The sequence below is a fragment of the Panthera uncia genome, assembly GCF_023721935.1.
Source record: "Panthera uncia isolate 11264 chromosome C1 unlocalized genomic scaffold, Puncia_PCG_1.0 HiC_scaffold_3, whole genome shotgun sequence".
Classification (NCBI taxonomy): domain Eukaryota; kingdom Metazoa; phylum Chordata; class Mammalia; order Carnivora; family Felidae; genus Panthera; species Panthera uncia.
This window is the reverse complement of record NW_026057584.1, coordinates 73,934,713-73,958,434: the sequence shown is the minus strand read 5'-3', so window position 1 is coordinate 73,958,434 and position 23,722 is coordinate 73,934,713. Positions and strand designations below refer to the sequence as shown.

General features: G+C 37.4%; 1 protein-coding gene across 4 annotated transcripts in view; it reads left to right on the top strand.

Moving 5' to 3' along the window:
• GPD2 (glycerol-3-phosphate dehydrogenase 2) overlaps positions 1-23,722 on the top strand; it is a 232,884-nt gene that overhangs the window by 158,150 nt on the left and 51,012 nt on the right. For all 4 annotated transcript variants that reach the window (XM_049615622.1, XM_049615624.1, XM_049615623.1 and 1 more), the window contains 3 exons: positions 2,951-3,075; positions 4,373-4,470; positions 5,551-5,714. In XM_049615622.1, coding sequence (XP_049471579.1) covers positions 2,951-3,075; positions 4,373-4,470; positions 5,551-5,714 — 387 coding nt within the window. The remainder of the gene's footprint in view (positions 1-2,950; positions 3,076-4,372; positions 4,471-5,550; positions 5,715-23,722) is intronic.

Genomic DNA, 23,722 nt, shown 5'->3' with positions numbered 1-23,722 from the left:
AGGCTACAGTTATTATACACACAGGGAATCGTGCCATCAATGAGCTACCCCAAAATTTAGTGGCTTAAAGCAATATTTGCTATCACACAATTTCAGTGGGTCAGGGATCTGGGGGTGTGCCTTCACCTGAGTTCTCTGGCTCTGTGTCTCAAAAAGGTTGCAGTCCTTCCTAGCAACTCATGTAGTTGTTGGCATGATTCAGTTCCTCCCTGGCTGTTGGACTGAGGCCTCGATTTCTTGTGACCTGTTGCCGGCGGGGGCTCCTTTCGTCTGTGGTCTCAAAACATGACGGCCTGTTTCATCCTAGTTAGCCAGAGAGGGGAAGAGAGAGCGTGGGCAAGAGAGAGAACAGAAATTACAGTCTTTTGTAACCTAATCACAGAAGTGGTATGCCATTATTGCTGCATTTTTCTTCGCTAGAAGCAAGGCACCGGGTCCAGCCCACATTCCAGGGCATTCCATGCTAGGAAGTGGGGATTCCTGTGGACTGTCTATGATGTCCTCTCCCACAGTCTACAGGATACCTTTGGGCACGCCCAGGTGGGAAGCATGGCTGATGGGAAGGTTCCCTCTGTATTATGTCCCTGTGTGCCATGGTGTGGGCATCTTGGTGTCATGACTGCGATTCCAAGGTTAAATGGGAGAGATAGTGTAAAGAATCTGGCTCTTAAATGCCATTTAAAAGTGAACTCCCTTGGGGCGCCTGGGTGGCTCAGTCGGTTGAGCGTCCCATCTCGCGGTTCGTGAGTTCCAGCCCCGCGTCGGGCTCTGTGCTGACAGCTCAGAGCCTGGAGCCTGTTTCGGATTCTGTGTCTCCCTCTCTCTCTCTGACCCTCCCCCGTTCATGCTCTGTCTCTGTCTCAAAAATAAATAAACGTTAAAAAATAAAAATAAAAAAAAATAAATAAAAGTGAACTCCCTCATCTAATCTTCAGTTGAAGGAAAAAACGGTCTATTTTAGTGCTGGAAGAAGATCTCTCCGTTGGACTTACTAAGGAAAGGTGAAAAATCTCACCAAGGGAGAGCATTCTTAAGAGATTACAAATGTAATCTTGACTATGCAGTTTTAGGTTTATGTCCCGATTTTAACTTCTAACCCAGAGTAAGATAAGAGTCCTCTGTATTTTCAAATCTAGCACCTGTAAAACTGCTACACTTTACTTACCTGTCTCTGGGCTGGGAGCTGCTTGACAGCTTGGTCCATGCCTAATTCATTTCATTTTTTAAAAATGTTTGTTTATTTATTTTGAGAGAGAGAGAGAGAGAGAGAGAGAGAGAGGGAGAGAGAAGGAGCAGGGGAGCGGCAGAGAGAGGGAGACAGAATCCCAAGCAGGCTCCACACTGTTAGCACAGAGCCCGATGTGGGGCTCAAAGTCACGAACCATGAGATCGTGACCTGAGCTTAAATCAAGAGTCAGATGCTTAACCTACTGAGCCAGCCAGGTGCCCCCACACCTAATTATTTCTAATGCCAACACTTCACCTGGCACTTAGGATCTCAGCATTCTTTTAAAACGCATGTACTAACTTGATCTATTTTTCTGTTGTTGTTTTTTAATAATCCAGTACTGAATTTACTAAGCATATTGGATAGAGTTTCCATGGTTGAGAAGCTGACAGATCTTTGTCTGGCATAATGCTTCACAAAGATGAAGTCTGTAATCTCTATTAATTTCTGTGTTATTTTGCTAGTTAGTTAGAGTACTAGCAGTTTTGCCCTTGAATCAAAGTTCTCTACTTTCCCTCTGTGGTTTCCAAATATTTTGTCCTTTTGAGTCAAGGGAATTGCCCTGATTTTATGATGACATTTGGGTAAGATATTTAAACTGTTAAAAGTTATAAAAACGACCCTTTGGTATTAAATGTAATAAATGGCTCTGAATTGAATACACGCACAGATTCTCTTATCTGAGCTTCATGAGCCCACACTGCTCCATTACATATTCTCATTGTAATTGAATTCTATGACATTCTCTCAACTCCTAAGAGTATGCCAGGCCAGGAGAACTCCTCATGGCTTGGTGCTGATGTTTACTTTGGGCCTTTTGAAGTGTGGGGGTTTCATCTCTACCTGTATATGGCACCTGTAGTACTGTTGGTCTTACCCAATCTGGAAGAAGCAGGGGAGTCTCTGTAAGAAAAGAAAAGAAAACAAACAAAAGCTAGTTTCATCCCTCAGATATTTATCACAACCCTCAAAGAAAGGGGCAGAGACATGACTTCTAGAACCCAACCTATCTTTGCTCAGCCTCACCTTTACCAAGAATATTGTCTTTTCTTTCCTCATGGATACTCTGCCCTGGGTATATTTGTCCTGGGTGTATTTGTATTTTTCTTTGTAATTCCGTAATACTGTGCTCGCATGTCTTAGACCATAAATCCCTCAAGGCCAGAGGTTATTCTCTTCCCTCCTTTTCTCTTTTGATACCTTTGGTCTCTTTTCTCATTTTATACCCACTCGAACAGCATTCCAGAAATAGTAGCCAACACATAAGAGGTCTGGTCTAGACTTATGCATGATGTGTTAGAGTAGAGTGGAGATGACGGGCTGGAACATGTGAAAGGCTTGGAGTGAGGCATGAAGGTGAGTTCCTCAAGGCTTCCAAACAACACTGCCTTAACTCCACGTGGGTCAGGATGGGTGCCCGGCTCTCCTCTGACCCTCTCAGTGCCCCAGAGTATGTTGCTGCCATGAAATTGTATCGTCATATTTTCTAGTTGTGATTCCTTCACAGTTTAATATGCTTCTAGTTCTGGTTTGACTTTTCCCCCAGGACGAGGCTAAAATCTCTTCATTATAATATAGACAGTGTACTGCACTTTGAATACAAATTTATCCATGTTCAGGGTAATTTTTCTTGTGATTGTCTCTACCCTGGAGAAGTGCCTTTAATGAATTACATACAAATTGTGTAATTTAAGAAGTTAATTTGGTTTTCTGGTTACACAGGACTAAAAACAGCCCTTGTAGAAAGAGATGATTTCTCATCAGGGACCAGCAGCAGAAGCACTAAATTGATCCATGGTGGTGTGAGATATCTTCAGAAGGCTATCATGAAGTTGGATATTGAGCAGGTAATTGTGTATGCTGGTTGTTAAACAAAAAATTGCGACTATGCTTTTTTCTACCCAATTAAATCAGGGTGTTTTTTTGTTGTTGTTGTTGTTTTTTTATGGCTTTTAACATTTCTTCCTGTTGGAAATACCTATTTAGTGTGTATTCTGCTGGAGTATCTTTCAGGAGGGGTGTGTCATTTCTTTCCTGCAGCATCATGTTTATGGGTGATCAGGGGCTTTTTCTACACAGGCATGTCAAAATAGCAGATTTACAAAATCACTTTTGGATATGTTGCCTCTTAACAATTGCGATTGTTTCTTTGTTCTTTCATTTGTTTGTTTTGCCAATGGCTACCAAATTGCTACTTTCTGGGCAGTGTTGTAATACAGGAGTGTTCAACTGATCCTCTTAACTGTAATTGCAATCACACGCTCGTATTGTCACTGACATATTCCTAAGGAGAAGATGTTCTGAGTCATGCTTTTCTTATGTCACACTTTATTGTGTCCAGTCTGCCACCATTTGAAAACTGCCAAGGCAGTGTGGAAGATGACATTTCCCAGAGGGGTAAAAAAAAAAAAATCGGCTGAACTCCCTATCTGCTTCTGGTACATGAAAAACAGAGCAGTGCTAACTTGACATTGTCAGTTTTGAATGTGTCCTCTTTTCTTACGTGTCTCTTCGGCATCATGATGGATGCAAAGAAAAGAGCATAAGACTTAGAATCAGATGACTTGTGATGTGTTCCAGATTATTTATTCCATTTCTATGAGCCTCAGTTTTCTCATTTTTAAGTTAGTGTTATAGTAATGATAATGCTAGCTCTTTAGAGACGCATAACGAGGACGAAAGGAGTAAAGACAAATGCTTTTCTGTAATCTGTGAAATACTGTGCAACTCCTAAGTATTATCTCTGCTTGTGTTAGTGGAGGAAGGAAGGGAATATTTAGCATGAATTTGAACAATCTGTTATTTCTTACATGGGGAAATATTATAGAGGACTGAGAAAGCGGACAATACAGAGAATGCAAGATAAATTGTTACAATAATCTTGTAACTCAAGTCGGGAAAATATCTTACACCTGGGAACTCTGACAGCATGTTTTTCTCCTATGCAAATACAGTTAAGGTTTCTAAAAAATCTTTCAGGTTGACAGCATGATGTATTATTAGAACTTTGATTAGGAGGGAGCGATCCTCACTCAGAGGTAGAGAGGTTTCTGTGTATCAATCAGTTGGCAGGGTGTCTATTTGCCATTTGAAAATATTATGATCTGTTACTGCCAAACTAATTTTCTCTGTTTTGCTTTTCAGTACAGGATGGTAAAAGAAGCCCTTCACGAGCGTGCCAACCTACTAGAAATTGCTCCCCATTTATCAGCTCCGTTGCCTATAATGCTTCCTGTTTACAAGTAAGCCTTTTGATATCACCTATATACTATTTGCTTAATTGAGGTCAATAGAAGAACACAGTTTTAATGGAAATAGTTCCTCAGTGTGTATTTCTTAATGTACTTTTAATTGGTCCTAATCTTTAATCCTTTTCAAACATCTGCCTTTGTTGTGTTTAAAAGTGTGGCTTTTCCTAAATTGCCCCTTTCTGACCCAACTCTAAGGACTAGATCTTGAAGGCCAAGGCGGTTGTCCTCTATATTTATAATTAGTATTTCCTACCCCAGTTTACTGAGAGTCTAAAGACGAGCGACTGCGTTTGTACCAGGGAACAGAAGAGGGTCATTTGCACACTAAAATGCACAGCTAAAAAGTACCTTGCTGCAAAATCTGAACCTAATATGTACCAACTCCAAGCCTAAACCATTTTGGCTCATTTTAAATTTCCAAGTTAGCCAAAACTGAAGTTTGGTTCAGAGGTGTCGGATGGTAAGCTATAAAACCCAATTTTCCTGATTTTGTTAGAGCTGGTCCATTAAGTCACCTTAAATTGGAATATAGGTAATATGAGACAGTGGATTATGTAACTGCTAGCCACATGAGGGTTGGGGTGCCTAGAAACAGATTTTATCATTTTCATCCGTATTTTGTCATAGATTGCTTAGGACATTTCAAGCCAGTGATTCTCTCCCCTGGTTGCACATTAGAGTCACCCAGACCCCCAACTCTCATCTCTAGACCCGTGAGGCCCCGGTATCTGTATGTATGTTTATGTTTATGTTATGTTTATGAGGCCCAGGTATCTGTATGTATGTTTATGTTCATGAGAATTCTCCCCAGAGAATTCTCATCTGCAGCCAGGTCGAGAAGCACTGCCTTAGGGATGATTCATTTAGAGTCTCACTGATTCATTTTCTTATATAATTCAGCTTGGTTGGTGTCAAAGACAGTTTTGTAGTTCCTCCTGTTTCCTTTGCAGCAAATACACCTCTAGATATACTTTGCTTTTCTTAAATGGAAAGTATATTGTAACTTACAGTGACATTCTAGAATGTTCTACCCTGTGTCTCAAGAAACCTTTCCCCCTATTTATGCCGTAGGTGGTGGCAGCTACCTTATTACTGGGTAGGAATCAAGCTGTATGATCTGGTTGCAGGAAGCAATTGCCTGAAAAGCAGTTATGTCCTCAGCAAATCGAGAGCCCTTGAACATTTCCCAATGCTCCAGAAGGACAAACTGGTAGGAGCAATTGTCTATTATGACGGTATGTGATTTTTCTTTTTACAAGGCACTTCTCTCTTACTCATGACCCTTACAGTATGTTCTTAATGAGATAGTTTCGCATTGTTAATTTTAATGCTGGTCTTCTACAACATACAAACACATATGCGTGTGGGTACACACACACACACACACACACACACACCCCACTTTGTCTAATATTAGCTGAAAAACTACTTGTGGTGTTTTGAGTTTAACATTTTCCAGTTTTTGAGTATTCTTTTTCTTCTTTGATTTCTACTTTGTCTCATGGTTGGTTTGGTTCATTTTCCATCATTATGAATTTGGGCCGCACCCTCATGCCATTTAATCTGTTCCACGTTTGCCAGTGAATACTAGCCTTATGAATATATTATAATGTTGAAAGCAGCTGAATATCTGTTAGGTTTTCTAGATGAAACCTCTATTTTCAAGGGGTTATAAACCTAGAGAAAAATGCCCTCTGGGCTGAAATTGACATGTTTGTATTTTGCACAGGACACAATTCTTGAACGTATAATTTATGTGATGAGGTAGATGAACATTGCATCTGTTAAACCAAAGCCTCAGTTTTTGTTGCTTATTTTTTTGTTGTTAAATGTTTTCTAACAGAAACATTATCTAATATCCATTTGCCATGTGTTCCTTGTTCGTTCTTTGTGTGTGTGGGTGGGTATGGGTATATGTGAACAATATAATTTTATACACTTTTATTTGAAGGACTTAACCACTTAATATGTCTCCAGATGGACCACAATGCAACACAAAACAAAACAAGAAAAGCCATTTGTGAAATTGTACTATGGTTTTAAAGGGTGTATGGAATCACAGAATAGTCCAGGGATGGATGTCTATTTATAAAATAAATAGCTGGACACAGATAATTGTACACGTTCAAAAAGTCTTGGAAATTTTGTGTCACAAAAGACAGCTTGGGCTCTATAGCTCAGTGGGTTGGTTTTTTTTTTTTTTTTAACCCCATTATGTGACCTTTGTATTTCATCTTACATATCTAAACTCTTAGCATGAAGAAATGTTTGTTGTTGTTGTTTTCTGTTCTTTTTGTTTGTATGTTTTCAGGGGACTTTGATATTTACACTTTTTATTATAGGATATCCTCAAGCCTACCCCCACCTTTTTTCTTCTTCTCAGTGTTAGATTTCTGAATCAATTTAGCTGTCTGTCATGCTTCATGTATGAATGCAAAATGTATATGTGCAGAGGGGGCAACAGGGACAAACTCAAGAAAATGTCCTAGGAGCAACAATATTGGAAAAATGTTAAGGGTCTTAGACAAACATTAAAAGCTAGAGAATTCACAGTTTACAGTGCCTTCCAGCATCTAAGCACCATGGGGGGTGGGGGAGCACTTAACTACTTTTTGGTGCCCTTGTTGAGCCTACATGTTAAAGGACAACCTTAACTGTGAATTTGCTTTCTCTGCATCAGACCCTTAATGCTAATCCATTGTAGTTTAGTGGGTGATTATATTAAAGAGGTTTTGGGTCCAGGAGGAGTAAGAAGGCATTCTGCAAATGACATCCTTCCCATCCTGACACGGAAGTGTTTGTGCCCTTTGCCTCTTATTACCCATCCCTCCTGGCTAAACCCTCTCAAATACTTGGTCATTTTCTTTACCATGTGATGTATCAAACACTAACTAGTTTTACTTTTTAGCCTGTGCATATCTGAATCTCCTTGAGAGGACTATAAGTGGATGTCACATCTGAATTTGTGGCATCCTGTTTTTCGTTGGTTTGATATTGTTATGATTTTTACAGATTCTTATTGATTCTACATAGAGAAACCAAGGGAAATTTATGTCACATGTGCAGAAGAAACATCATCTAATTAGAAGCAAGAGAAGAATTTCTTTAATCTAAAATTGGGTTTTAGGGCGCCTGGGTAGCTCAGTCAGTTAAGTGCCTGGCTCTTGATTTCTGCTCAGGTCATGCTCTCATGGTTCGTGAGATTGAGCCCCTGTGTTGAGAAGCCTTCTTGGGATTCTCTCTTTCCCTCCCTTGCACTTTCTGTCACTCTCTCAAAATAAATAAATAAACAAATAAAATAAAATAAAATAAAATATAATATAATAAAATTGGATTTCATACCTTGTTTATAGGTTGCAAAATTATGAGTTCAGCAAGAATTATTGAAAAATATAAAAATTATTATTTAAAATAATTTCAAATTGGTATTTGAAAGTTGACTATAAAAAATCTTAAATCTTGAAGGGATAAAATAATTATATTCTAGTCATTTGAGATTATTTATATTTATATTTATATTTATATTTATATCCTTGTTCTGAAATAATACAGGTCCAGCTATGTCCTGTATTTGAGGTGAGGCAAAACAAGAATGTGCAACAAAGTATTGTTTTATGGTTTCACAACTGTATTCACTGACAGAGCAACTCCTGTTTTACCTAATGGTGTGATGAGCAAATTAAATATCAATGAGGAAGTAAGGCTGAAAGGAGCATATAAGTAAGGGCATTACATGTAGTAAGTGTGTGCTCAGAGAAAGGAAGGAATGCCCTACCCCTTGACCAAAAAGGAACATTATCATCCTGTCACCAAAGTATTTCAGAGAGGAAAAGGTACCGGAACATTTACTATTGCAAATGAGGTCTATACATTGTAATTTATAAGGTAAAACTTTCTTAACAAGAAAAAAAAAAATCTTCTTTATAACTGACCATTATGAGAATGTAATAAGTTACCCAAATAACTTCAAAATGAAATTTGGTCTGCTTGAAATAACTTTTTTTTTCTTTTTTACTGAAAAATAATTTATTGCAGTGCAATTCACATAACATAAAATTAACCACTTTAAAGTGAGCAGAAATAATAATTTTTATAACTCCCAACTTGGGAGAATCTTGATTACGAAAAAGTGGCAAAAGTAATTAAATTGAACTTCTCAATGCTACAAGAAGTTAGGCTAACTAAACACTCTTATTAGTAATTCATTATACAGTTATTTCGGCACCAATGAAAAGTAAAATATAACAGTATGAAAATATAGTCAAACCAGTAAACATTGCCATTACCTTAGACCAGTGGCTGAGAAAGTCTTTAAAGTTCCTACAAGGCTGGATGTTAGGGCCTTGAGGTATTCCCTCTGACATACAAAATGTACAAAGATCAACATAGTTTTTCTTAATTATTCGTAGGAATAGTTCATCCTAAATAAATAGTGATGGCCATTGCATTTGATTAAGGCAAAATGTATTCCTCCACAAAAGTCAATACGGGTAATAAAATAAATTCCACATACTTTCAAATGTAGTAATTATAGCGGTTATTATGTGCTTGGCATAGGTATGATCCATTGCCATATTTTGTTGTTAAGTGCTGAAAAACAAACTCACCCATATGGAGGAATAAGTACCATCTTTTTCAGTGCAAAGTAAATGTCAATTTTCTCAGTGAAATTTATATGAAATGAAAGTTGGGATTGGAAGGGACAGATCAGGTTATATTTTCTTCATCTATTCTGTTAGAGAAAACACACAGTCAACTCACTGGTTTTATGACTGAGACATAATCCTGGTGGTTTTTACCTGTTTCTTGCCTTCTGCTACCAGAGAGCCATCGACTGATGCCGGCCATGGTCATTACCTCTAAGAAGGGGGTACCAGGTAGTATGGTGGCTGCTTCAACTCTCCTAAGTCAGCCAGAAGTATTTAAGGCATGACACTATTGAGCAACTCGGCATGCCATGAGATAGGAATCAGCGCAGGAGGGGGTGCCGGTTTCTTCAGGAACTTATTTTGCCTTCCTCTGTCAACTTTACTTCAGTCTATCTGTTTCCAGAGTATGTTCTTTGCTGCCATTCTAGTTGGACTCCAGTTATCCAATCCAGTGCACAGAACATGAGATATAATTAAAAAATCATTAAATATTTAAAACCATTAAATACAGCCATTAAGCTTCCATAAGATGAGACTGGAGAACAAAATTATGGCTTTAAATTCTTCCTTGTGAGCATCAAGGCACTGACAGAGAGAGATGTCTGTTATTTCATACCCAATGATGCCCTTAAGTATTCCTTATGCACATATGAAAATCGCAACCTACAGGAAATTACATTAGCTTTCCTAATGTAAATAAAAGTTGGTTATATCCATGTTTCAAAGGGGGAATTAAAGCCCAGGTTTCACTAGAATATTCATTTTTATTCCAGCCTAAAACTCAACAGCATACAAATAGATGAATTCAGCTCGTGAGAGAGCAAAGCCAATTTAATCTCTGGCTCCCCTGAGGTAAATGTAGTTCACGGTCCTGCCCCCACCCCAACCTCAGCTATAATCCCTGGCTCCTGGAGGTAAAAATGCACTGAAGTGAGGAAAATTCTGCAGCAGGATATAATGATCCAAAATGACAGGGACAATAATGACAATGAATTTCATGTCTCCCAGTCATGAGCTGGAGATGCTTGACTAGGCTGACTTCTACAATTAAATTGTTACAGGTACAGCAGGAGATGCAGTTAGCTGTGCGCTTTGGGGAACGATGCCTCTGGCAAAAGGCATATTGTGGAATCCAGACTCTTTTGTTAGGAACAAACTATTACTCCTCTAGGCAGGCACCCTCAGTTGTATGCTTAAATAAAAGAAATCCTGGGTTAAAGACAAGTCTTTTAAGGTGTTGATTTTATCTACTTGGAAACCTTAAAAAAAAAAAAAATCAATTACCCAATAACACAAAGGTGATTTGTTTCTTCTTTTTTGGTCTTATGCTTTTGTTTTTGTTTTTCCTTTGAGTCCCTGAAACATAAGTCAAACCTAAAGATGGTGCCTTTAATTCTCATTTACCCTATTTGCAAATACAGCTGTTGAGCCTATTGGGTGTTACCAACTTTAATCTGACAGACACATTAATTTCTTCAGAGTAATAGAAATAGGTTGAATAAATAACCAAATAATGGGATTTACAAACAAAATAGAGTCCTGTTCTGTGAGTTTGGGCTATGTGCTCCTTAATATAATCCTTGTAGGGTTGCTCCGATGACCTCTAAAGTTGACGGTGTGAGCCTTCTGGGGCGCACAAGACCATCTACTGGGTGTAGAAGAACATATTAGAACGTCTGCTTGGATATTTTGTTATCAAATGCCTTATAAATGTCTGTTTTTACATATGGTCCAAATGTCTGTAATATGTAAATTCAAGTACTTCTATATATAAGTACACTATTGCAGGTATTTAATTTATCAATAAATTACTTACTGGGGCTATATGCTGATGTTTACTTTGGGGAATACTGGACTTAATTTTTCTTCTTTGAACCACTGGGTTAGTAATTTGTCATCATTTTAAGTCTTTGAAAACTGACTAATTTGAATGTTTTCAAGATAGATGTATCAGCTCGAGGAAAAATTCCCCCAGAAGAGGAAACATCACCAAATCCATTCCTTCATTTCTCAAGGTCCAATTTCTGTGAACTTTGATTGAGGGTTCTAAAAACTATTGACAAAAAGGGAGTATTCTCTTGGGAACCTCAACATTATCAAAATTTGGCATGATACATTAAAACTTATTTCTTGCTTTTATTTTTATTTCCATCTTAAAAAAAAATATAATAAACTTATTTTAAAATGTAAAGTAGTTGTATTTGCCAATAATTCTCAAGGCTCCTAACCTCTTTTTAAGATCCTTATTATTGTACACACTGAGGTATAACATTATGTAAATATTATGTAAATATTGGTGCATATAAAAGAATATAGTTAACACATACACGTATGTGTATATGTATATGTATATATGTATACACATGTATACATATATACATCTCTATCTATATATGTATATGTACACATCTATATGTATATACACATCTATATATACTAAGCTTTCACACCCTTATAGATGTGTAATATATATATATATAGAGAGAGAGAGAGAGAGAGAGAGAGAGAGAGGGAGGGAGATGTATACACACACACACACACACACACACACACACACACACACCCGGGAATCCACAAGTGACCTTAAAACCAAGAATATTATCAATACATTGAGGCTATTTGTGACTACAAATTGTGAATACACCCCATTTCATCCTCTTGGCTCTTTCCTAGAAATTACTGCTATTATGAATTTTATTATTGGAAGTCTTTTTTTTTTTTATTATCCTCTGTCATCTTTTTTTGTCTTACGTAAATGTATTTGAAAATAATCTATTGGTTAGTTTTGCTTTTAGCATAAGATGATGTATTATGTAAGTTGATATAAACACTTTGGAAAACAAACACTTATAAAGTTAAGCATACGCACACCTTGTGATTCAGTAATTCTGTTACTAAATGTGTGCCCCAGAGAGACTCTGACACATGTCCACAGGGAGATATGTACAGAAAAGTTCACTGAAGCACAGGGTACAATTTCAAAAGGGAAATAATTCAAATATCCATCAAGAGACCAATGAATAAATAGCCTGTGTATTCACATCATGGAGTAAAACAGCATTGGAAGTGAATGAACTCAGCTAAACTGAACAACATGGATGAGTCTTAGAAAACTAATGTCGAAAAGGGCATGATAACTCGTCCCACAAATATAAGAATCACAGTCATACTTGAAATCTGCTTTCCAAAGTGTCATAGTGTAGTTGAAACACTCAGCAATATGTAAGTACATGACTTAAGTTTACAAACTTTATTGAGCTTTGAGTCCCACCTTACAAATCTATGAATTTAGGCTTATAAGACCTCATTCACAGTGTGTTTTGAGATCTAAATGAATTAATAAATATAACATAACTTCATAAGTATAAAACATTTAAATATTGCTTTATTTGGGTCGATTTTATGGATATTCTACAATATCCATAGTCTATAATATCCATAAAATTCACCAAATTTCTACTTTTCATGTCATAAAGTGAAGCATCAGTTGTACCAATATCTCTTTATATATATATAAATATAAATATAAATATATATATATATATATATATATATATATATATATATATATATAAATTTGCAGATTCTTCCAGAAAAAAATTTGCAAAACATTCTTAGGAGAAAGGAAAATTTTATGCAAATAGATATGCACCAGGTGAGTATATAACCTTTGAAATTTAAGGGTTAAAAAGCACAACATTTTAAAAGAACTTACTCTACAATTATCCACCTCTTAGACATTGATCTAAAACATATTTCATATTTCTTCTTGTGCATATGTAGTTTACGCTTACAGGTTAAATAATTTTTATCCTGATTTTCTGTTGCCATCTTTTCCATTGTACTTCTCCTCTTGTTATCTGTGAGTTAGATAAACGAAACTGGCATCATTGCTCATATAGCAGGCATATTATTTTGCCCCTGAATTCTGCCTTTTTGCTATTCAGTGTATCTGGATACCAACCAATGCTAAATGAAGTTTGACATGTACCCCTAAGAAACAAAAGTTATAAATTGTGGCTTCAAAGGAAACCTTGAATAAATAGGACACATTTGTGTCCACCCAGGCTAACATCTAACATATGCTTTAGCTTCCTGATGATGAGACAGAGCAAAATAGCCCCTAGGAAAGTTTGCAATTGTTTATTGCTCACTTGACCAGCATGTATTAAATACCAAGCTTTCGTCCCCTTATAATTAGTTTTTAAGAAAATCAAAAGCACACAAAAGTAGATTTAATCAGGTGTAGCATACTGAGACAGTAATCATCCCTTTTCTACTTTGTATATACAAGCTTGAAAACAGTGCTAAAATTTATAATAATAGGCTATGTATGCATATAACTTGTTTGAGCAGATAGTTCTGGTGGGTTCATGGTAAGCTATCTGCCCCACACTCTGTTGCCCAACTGACCCTTTGTCTTCTACATGGAAGTATTGTTGACACACAACGTTACATTCGTTTCAAGTGTATCTTAGTTGGCTTTTTTTTTAGAAAAGATGTAGGATCAATGGCAAAAGCTAATGTATCAAAAATCTCCATGCCCTCTTCCTCCCTGTTTACTCGTTCATCCAAAAAAAATATATATATATTATATATGTAATATATATAATATATATATATGTTATATAAGTTATATAACTTATAATTTATATATAATTTTTCTACGATTTTCCAGACATTATATCTGGCATTAGGGCCAAATGCATTAAAGACAAAAGAGTTCTGAGATTTCAGGTTTTGAAAGAGTTCACTGCATATATACCAAATATTGTGCCCAACACATGGTTTCCACGGCCAACAGTGTTTTACATTTGTGTAGCAGAGTATGGTTTTCAGAACATTTTTTTTTTTTTTCTCATAAATGATCTTGGTTGACCCAGCTCAGTTATGTATGCTAGAATGGGATATCATGGTTCCTATTTTGTGGGGGAAAGGGAATCATTGATAAATATCTGGATCAGTATTTTAAATATGTGAGGATGTGAAAGTTTGTTTTGTTTTGTGTATTTGTTTGGAAGAAACAGAAAAGAAAAGAAAAAGAACTTTCCAAAATGAAGATTGATAACATTATGGCTTCTTTTAGCTACCATTAGGTGTTAAGTATGTCACACACTTTAACAAAAAATACAGCCCAGTAGTTCAACAAAGCATACACAGTTTTATTGAGAGAAAGTTCTAACATAATGTAGAAGTAATAAGCATGATAAAATGGACTTCCAGTTTGGACCTTTACAAACTCATGGCTAAACTTCATCTGTACTCTTATATACTCTCCCCTGCCCTCCAGAGAACAAATATTTTTCATCCATGAATATTTTAGTCCGTATCCTTTTGTAAAAAAAAAAAAAATATATTGAAGTATAATTGATATACAGTGTTGTATTAGTTTCAGGTGTACAACATATTGATTCAACAATTCTGTATGTTATTCAGTGCTCACCACTGGTAACTGTAGTCACCATCTGTCACATGCAACATAATTATAACATTATTGACTATGTTGCTGTAAGTACAGCATTTCATCTCCATGACTTGTTTCATAACCCCAAGCGTGCACCTCTTAAATCCGTTGTTAAAGACTTAAAAAAAAAAATACAACCACATCTAAAATGTTTTAAAAATAATTTCTTAATATCTGATATCCGTTCATGTTCACATGTTCCCCATAGTCTTATAACTTTAATCGTCTCCTGATTTAAAAATCAACCCATAAAACAAACAAAATCCTAGTTAAGGTTCACGTACGCCAATAAAGAAAGTCCTCTTATAACTAATAGGTTTCCCCTCCATTCCTTTGTTTTCTCCTTCATTTAATGGTACTTCTGTATTTTCTGTACAGGTAGCAGTTAGGCTTGTTCCAATCCTCTGTTGCTGCATAAGAAACAACACCCAAACTTAGTGGCTTAAAATATTAATGGACCCTCTCACAGTTGTGAGGATGGGGAACTCAGCTGGGTGTTTCCCACTTGGGATCCCTCATATAGTTGCAACGAGATGGTCGTTGAGGCAGGAGCACTAAGAGTTTTCTTACTTACATGTCTGGCTCCTGGGCTGAGAAGACTGGTCAGCTGAGAGCTGGCCCAGCATCTCTCTCTCACCGTGGCTTTTCCATGTGGCTAGCTTGGACTTTCTCATGGGGTAGTGACACTTCTTCCGTGGTGACTGGCTTACCGCAATGAGCATACCAAGGGACCAACGCATAAATGCAAGACCCTTCAGACCTAGCCTTGGAATTCACACAGTGTCGCTTCCACCACACGCTGCTATTAAAGTGAATCACAGGGACAGCCCAGATTTAAGGGATAGGACATTACAAAAGTAATAGCATAATTTATTGGGGAGAGGAGAGCCATCTTTGATGACTAGCTACAAAGAAGCTGGATCAAATTGTTTTGTCAAAAATACTTTTTAAGCAGCGGTGTGAATTTCCATGACACGTCTTCCTGCTGCTTCTTTTGTTGTTGTTGTTGTTGTTGTTGTTGTTGTTGTTTAATTCGGTCATTATCATCATTGCCTAGGTCAATACCAGTATCTTATTAGATACTGGTATTAGAGGGATACCTTATTAGAGGTTCAGGGTACTTTTCCAGCTGCCTTTCCAACTTCATTTATTATTATTTGAATTACTTATAATTTCCCTGCCTTACCTCTTTGCCTACCTTGAGGCACATTTTGTATAAAACGTCTATGTTTAATGTGTGTCAATTGATTAGTGATGCCCAGATTCCCTATCTCTGGCCTATGGGCACCTTCTCAAGTTGGCTCCTAAGCTGTTTTAACATGCTGTCAGTGGTCTATGATGACTTCTCTGCCATCTGCTATGACAAGATATTTCAGACTCATCCTGAAGCTTTTCTGCCCTAGACCCCAGGAAGCATAAAGTTTTGAAAAGATGAATTTAAAATGCTTCTCGGACCCACATTTCATGGAATTAAATTTTATACCCATGTTAGCTCTTAGAACAAAATACATCCGTCAGTATGGCCTTAGCCATCAGTAAGCCATATTTTCAAGTTGTTTTTCTTTTGTGAAAGAAAAGTGAAATCTTATTTCCTTTCTTTGGACACCACAAAACAATGGCACATCCATTAGTTTCATCTGCATGGAGAGCTTAAAATTAGGCTGTCTCAAATGCTATCATTATCATTATGTAAAATATGCTCTATTTGTTTAAATTCGCTAAAACCTAGTTCATATCATCTGCTTGTGTTGAATGCCAATCTGTTTGGTCAGGCTAAATGTTCATGTTAATTATAGTCTTTTAAGTAGATGGACTGTTTGATCCTAAACATGAAATTATATATTTCTCAGTAAAATTTTACTGTTATATTCTTTATATTGATGGGACACTTTAAAATGCTTGGGCACGGAACTAATTACTTGTAGCTTACAGTTAAGATGTAAAAGCTAGGAGGGTTTTCTGCTTTTGCTTTAGAGACATTAGTAAAACATATGCCAAGAAATGTATAGTTCAGTGTGCTATATATTGAAGCTTACAGTAACTGTCCAGTGCAGTTGTCTCGAATAATTCTTCAGAAATACAATCCAATAGATCACATCTGGAAAGAAGCGGGGGGAAGAAATAATCGTCATTGGCACTTGGGGAAATAAAGAGGAAATAAAAAGCTGTAATGATTGGTCTTCAGGAACTGATTTTCCTGCTATTTGATTGCATGACAGTGTAATGTCTCACATGGCTGTTGGCAGAGCCCCTAGATGCCCACTGATCTACCCACTTACCGTGTTTTGTAGCATTCTTTCAAGGGGATCCAAAGTCTTTGCCAACATAAATGTTTAGAAAAAGAAAGAGAAAGAAACAGCAGTCAAGTCCATTTTGGAGCTGTTCTGCACCCAACACACACAGCTTTCTTAGTGTAGTGGAAAGCCAAGCTTATGTCCAGCTTACAAGAAATAGCAGTAATAAAAACGTCTCTGCAATAAAAAAGTCCCACAGTTTAGTTTCAACTGCCAATTCTATAGCCAAGCCCTGGTGACATAATATAGAAAAACTGAAAAAAAAAAAAAAGTCAATGGTACATAGTTTTTATAAATAAAACTAACACCTTAGTAGATTATATTCTCTGGAACCAAATAGAACACTATATTAGAATGTGAATTTCAAATGGGTTTCATTATTACTATTAATACTTACTCATATCACACTCTATATTAGTAAAGCACCCCTTAGATCATTATATCCGCCCACAGAAAACATGAACCACACAACACCTACTTTTCTTTTTATACTTAGCTCTGCACATTAAACACACACACACACACACACACACACACACACACACACAACCGACTTCCCATGCAGCTTCTATAACTACTGTTCCTTTACTATCCAAAACCAAAGAGGTATCCTTGCATTCATTGGAAAAGTAGTATATGCAATTTCCTATCCATTCAGAAGAATAAGGCTTTGGGAAGAAAATGATGAAAACACATTAAGCAGGTGAACAACTATCAGATTAAGAACAAAATCGAATAACTTGTACTTTATGTATTTTGTTTTTTGTACTTTATGTCAGAGATGATTAATATATAACTCTCAATTCACTTGGGATAGGTAATCACAAAGCCTCTCAGTAAACCAAAAACTTCATCATATTTTTCAGGAGTTTTAAATCCTTCTACATTTTAACCTGAGAAATACAATAATGAACACACTTGGTGATTCATGCAGGGTTACTTTCCTTCAGAAAAGACAAAGTTTGAAAGATACCTGAGAAGAGGCTTCAGAAAGTTCTCTTGATAATATTCTGTATACAAAACCCTGTGAGCTACCTCAAATCTGTTTTGGTAAAAGAAGAGGTGCAAATACATTATTGTTGAAAAAAGTAATCTGAATAACTCAGGAGAAATTCACTATTTCTACCCCCTTAAAGGAATAAAATAAACCTAAATTCTCTTTTTCAACAGCAGCCTCTGCAAACAGTATGTTAAAAAGTAAGTAATAGTACATGCTAGTTATTAGAAATACATAAAGCAAGATTAATGTATATTTTTATGTTTACCCTCTATCTTCAACTTGCATGTTTCTTTTTTCAATCACATCTTTTGGTAAGACTAGTGTCTTCATGATCCTTAAGCATGAATAAAGAGAGAAAAACATTTCTCCACTGAGTCATGTCTGGTTTCTTTTCAGTAGCAAAAGACCCTATTTAAAAGAAGCTCCGTGTATAAATTATCAATAAACATACTGAAATATATACTTTAGAATGATATTTAAAACACATAAATACCTAAATGATATTAAATACCTCACTCAGTAGGCTTTGATTCTTTTAATTTGCTACAATTTGTTGCTTAATGTAACCTTGGTCTTTCTCCTCACCCCTCCCCAAATGTGAATAGAATTGATTCACCCCCCAAATTTTAATTTAGAAAACACTTACCTACATTCCTCCCCTTTGTGTTATTAAGTGTCTTTTGTTCAGCAAGCCTGTGGCTGTATCTAGGTGCTATTGGGGGCTCTCTGTGTGCTGGGTGGGTCTATGCTTGACCCCCCCCCCCTCCTCTAGTGCTCCCCAAGCAGCAGATTTTGAGTGGGTACTTTTCCCTCATTATTTGTACTTTTCGAGCTACAAGTTTCAGACTATTTCCCTCTCTTTAAAAAAAAAAACAAAAAACTTTTCATGTTTTATTTTTGAGAGAGAGACAGAGTGCAAGAGAGGGAGGGGCAGAGAGAGAGGGAGACACAGAATCTGAAGCAGGCTCCAGGCTCTGAGCTGTTATTACAGAGCCTGACGCGGGACTCGAACCCATGAAGAGTGAGGTCATGACCTGAGCCGAAGTTGGACCCTTAACTGACTGAGCCACCTAGGCACCCCAGACTATTTCCCCCTCTTAATTCACTTTGAATTTTGGCATTTTAACTATTTTTCACAGATACTGAACTGGAAATTTTAGAAACAGCAGAAAAACCAGATCCTATCAGGTCTTTTATTGAAATTATTCTGCTGGCTGCAGATATTAGAGAGCAATGCTGCCCAGAAACCAGAGGAAACCAAGTCACAGAAATTCCAAGCATAACCATCCAAGTGATTGGAACTTAGAAGGCTATTGAGCAGTAGAGAGCTTGCAGGAAGAAAATCTTCCCTAATTTCCACCTCTACCACCTGCATTTGATATAGAAATGTGTTTTGTATCGAATTGGACAGAGTCACACATTAAAACAAGTCGCCATCAAGGTTTTCCGGACTCACACTAAGGGACGGCTCTAGCACTTGGGAAGGGAGGTGTCCGTGTGTGATGGCAGGGCTCTAATAGCACGTGGGACCTGAAGTTGTCCCCAGACCTTCAGATCGCTCCTGTCTCCACAAGAAGGGAGGTCTCTGCTTGCGTCCTTCAGCCACTGAGCAAGGAGTGCTTCCTTCCTGGTCAGTAGGTTTGTGACCGCCCCATGGGTTTGTGATTGCTTTCAGTTTTCTTTGTGTCCAGATCGAACCAGGAGTCCTCTAGAAAATTCCGTACTATCGCAGCACTAAGGAGCACTTGGATTGATTGCGGCGGTCTCTGTAGGTATGGTTGGTTAATCTACTAAAGGGAAATAAGAGCTGAGCAGTCTGATTTTCCTCCATCAGCTCCTGAGCTATGATATCTTGTGAGGGAATGTTGGAGAATGGCGTGAGAGCAGCAGTTGAATTTGAGTCTCCCGCTCCCAGATTGCTGGCCTTCTTGCCCAGCCTACATCTCACCACTCAGGCTTTCAACCTGTTACAGAATCTGATTCTGTCAGGAGGGCCTCAGGTCTAGATCTTTACCTGGTGTGGATAACTCTGCTCTCGAGAAGTTAGTGACAAGCCCCAGGATGTGAAAAAATGGTTTCCATGTACATACTGCTGAACTTCCTGATGATTCTTGGCAAGAGGCTGACTGAATGTTAACATGTTACTTCTGAGCTGAAGTGCGCCTACTGTAGATCTAGGCTTGCATCATATTACTGCCATGTCTGTGTAGACTCCAAAAATCAGTGTCAGTACTTTCCAAGGTTTTCTTTTCTTCTGTACTCTCTTCTTCCTTAAGTTTGGCCTTAACATTTTGGTCTTGGGATGTTTTCAATGACTGTAAGGGAAGCAATACCTTGCATGGCAAGTTGAAATAATGTGATTCGTTATTAAGACTCGTATCTTTCTAGACAGGATAGTATTCTTCATTGCATTCTTTATATGACTGGTAATTTTATTTATTTATTTATTTATCTATCTATTCAGCATATCATATATTAGCACCATGTCTATGGGTAATATGATAGGTACTAGAGATACAAGAATTACAGGAAATGCTTCGTTTCCTCAAAAAGCTCTTTGACTGTTAGAGGATACAGACAAGCCAATGGTGATTTCTAGTACTGTGTGAAAAGTTCTGCGAGAGGCATATACCTAAGGTGGGTGTGTGTGGGGGGGTATCTAGAAAAGCTTCCTTAAGTAATAATTTGCTGAACTTTAAGAATGAGTAGTATAGCCAGGTAAAGTCGGTGGGGGAGGCTGTATAAGGGAACATTGTGGCCAAAGGCATGAAGGAATGTGGAATGCAGGAAGCAGTTGAATAGAGCATGAGCTTCTGTAGGGTGAGTAGAGGCGTGGAGGCACAAAAAGGGCCTGGATCGTGGAGGACTGGGTATGCCATGCTAAGGAGTTTATTTTGAATTCGGCAGGCAGTGGGCATGCAGTGAATGAAAGCAACATTTGATGCAGGGAACTCAGGATCTAGGGATGTATCGGAGTGATTTATGGGAAAGTCTTGGGTATGATTTTATGCTGATGTGAAGGAAAGGACTCCAGGCTGAGAGAGGGTAGAGACACAGGAAAGAGAAAGTATAATACATTGAACAATATCCATCTTTTTGCTCACACTTCCTGGATAACTGCAGTATCCACTGACTACACTGACTAGATTTTCTTATTTATTTATTTATTTATTTATTTATTTATTTATTTTTGATAGCTGTTTTTATGGCTTGGCTTTTTTATTTATAGGCCTGCCCTTTTTGGTCTTTTGTTAAATCTTCCTCAATTTGAAAGTGAAATAGTAAACTAATGTCAAATGTTTTCCAAATTCTGTTTTAAGAATAATCCAGGTCTTTCAAAACTTCAGTAATGTGGGCTGTAAAAAAAAAAAAAAAAAAAAAAAAAATCTGTAACTGCCCAACTGGTTTATGTCAACATTTTGGAAAGAATATCAGTCTTTAAAATGGTGTTAGAGATACAAACCCCCAGGGGAGTGAAGAATGCCTGGTGCATGCTAATTTTGTACTTATCCAGGTGGAAGAGAGAGAGGAATAGCCAAAGCTATAGATAGAACACAGGGATGTCAATTGCAACCTGGTGTCAGTTTGGGCTTGGCTCTCTTCACGAATCCCATATCAAAATGTTAGTGGTTTACTTATTTATTTCGAACCTGAGTCATATTAAGATCTTATTTGACAAATCTCATTTTGATTTATAGTCTGCGCTTTTGGCATGTGCTTTAATGGCATTAGCCAACTCTAGACACATACTGAATTCATTATGTACCTTATGTATGTAAGTAGTAATACTTCCTTTTAATGAACATACGGTCACATCAAAGTGCTGTGGAGTGGTTTTACAAAAGCGTCTTTGTGCAGCATTCCTCAGAAGTTCGAGACGTGTGTTAAGTGGAAGACTAATATGCTGTATTTCAAGTTATATTTTAATGGAGTAATATATTATGATTTTGCCCTCTCCTTCAGGTGAACAGACTGTTAGAGTCCGTTTGGGTCTTTGATTCTTAGGCTTAAGTGTTTAATTAGAATTCAGCATTTTTGATGTATAAATTTTTGCAAACAGATGAATTAAAAACTAATCAAATAAAATCAACTTTGGATATGTATCTTGAACTAGGATATTGATAAAGGTAGATGAGTGACTCTTTTTCTTATTTGCTGTGAGTAGTAAGAGATTCACAGAACCTGCTTTTATAGCTAGCTCTGTATGTGGCAGCTACACCTTGGCCATGTCTGCTGAAACGTTTCTTGTCCTTGCAGTATGGACTGCCTTCAATGACTTTGAAGGGCACGGCTTTCCCAAGGCAAGCTGGTAGGAGAATTGAACCAGGAACAATCTGGCCTGACTATGAGCAGTCTTCCAAAAGGGAGTGACTGTCTGCTGTCTTAGTACTCCTCATCTCAGTCCTTCTTATCAGTGGAGGAGGCGGACTGAGCAGGGAAGCAGTGTTCTCAGTGAAGTGATGACCTGTGGAGTCAAGTGCATAACAGCATCTTGGGGATTCTTTAGGAGAAAGCACAGCATGTGTGTGTTTGTGTGTTTTGGGGGGGGGGGTGGTGGTCTATGGCAGACACTAAGCATCCTCCTGAAATGGAGAGACAGAGGCCAGTTCTTGAGGGAAGAGCTAGGCAGAACATCAGAGCTCTGGCCACGTAAGTTTGAGATGAGAGCAGAGTTCTAGTCCAGGTAGGAACCTAGGGGTGCAAAGCAGATATTGTGCAGACTTCTTATGCTTGCTATGCCTGGCAGGGGACACTATAGCCTGGTAAGCACCAGGGATTCCTTGTCTAGGGGTTCCCTGAAGGTCGGTAACAGTTTGCAGGCAGATTCTAATGCTGGAGGGATGAGACTCCTATATTGCCAAGTATGATCAAGACTGACTCAGGATTGACTCAGGGGCTGCTTAAGTCTGAGCCAGGATCTGTCTTTGACAATTGCCACTGACTAGCATTTCCAGGAAGACTTTGAGAATTGCTGGGAATATGGGCAAGAAACCCAACTCCCTGAAGTATGGTATTTGACTATTTTTTCATTATAAAATAAAAGGGAAAACATTAGTAATAGTCTTGATATATCCCAGCCTGTATTTAAAAGTTGTAAGTAAAGCTAAAAATATATTTTTTCAATGTGACGTGCCATTGTATGATATCTAAATTTATCATTACTATTTTTATATTATACGAGATGACTAGAAGTGTGAGGGTGTGGGTAGTTTTTGTTGGTTGGTTTTATTGGGGTTTTTTGTTTGTTTGTTTTTTCCACTTGAACCTTGCTGTTTCTTACCATTCTGTAGCATTTCAGAGACAAGGAGAAGATTTTTTGACATTCGTTGAGGTCTTTTATGGTGAAACAACTGTTTTAATGGTACTATTTAATATTAAATTATGTAATAGTTTGTCAAAAGTGAGCCTGTAACCTATTTTTGAATCATTCATTTTTTAATTTTCTTACATATTTATTGAGTGCAGATTTGAATAAAACTCTCTAGAATATTAGAAATGTCTTCTCAAGTACAGGGAGGCATTGATTAGCTCTGTAGTCATTTTTTTCCCCCTTGAAGGGGACTTTCTGAACAACTTGGTGTGAAAATGTGGACAACACATGACAGGGTAAAGGAAACTTCACCTGAACCAAATGAACCATACATTTGTTATTGGGAGACTAGCTCAGCATAATGGTGGTGCTGGCAGCAAAAATAAACCAACTTCCCTCACTCCCTTCCTTCTATCCTTTCTTTCTCTTCCTCTTTTAAAAATTTACATTTTTTCCAGCTTTATTGAGGTATAAGTAAGAAAATTACAAGGTATTTAAAGTGTACAATGTGATGATTTGATATAT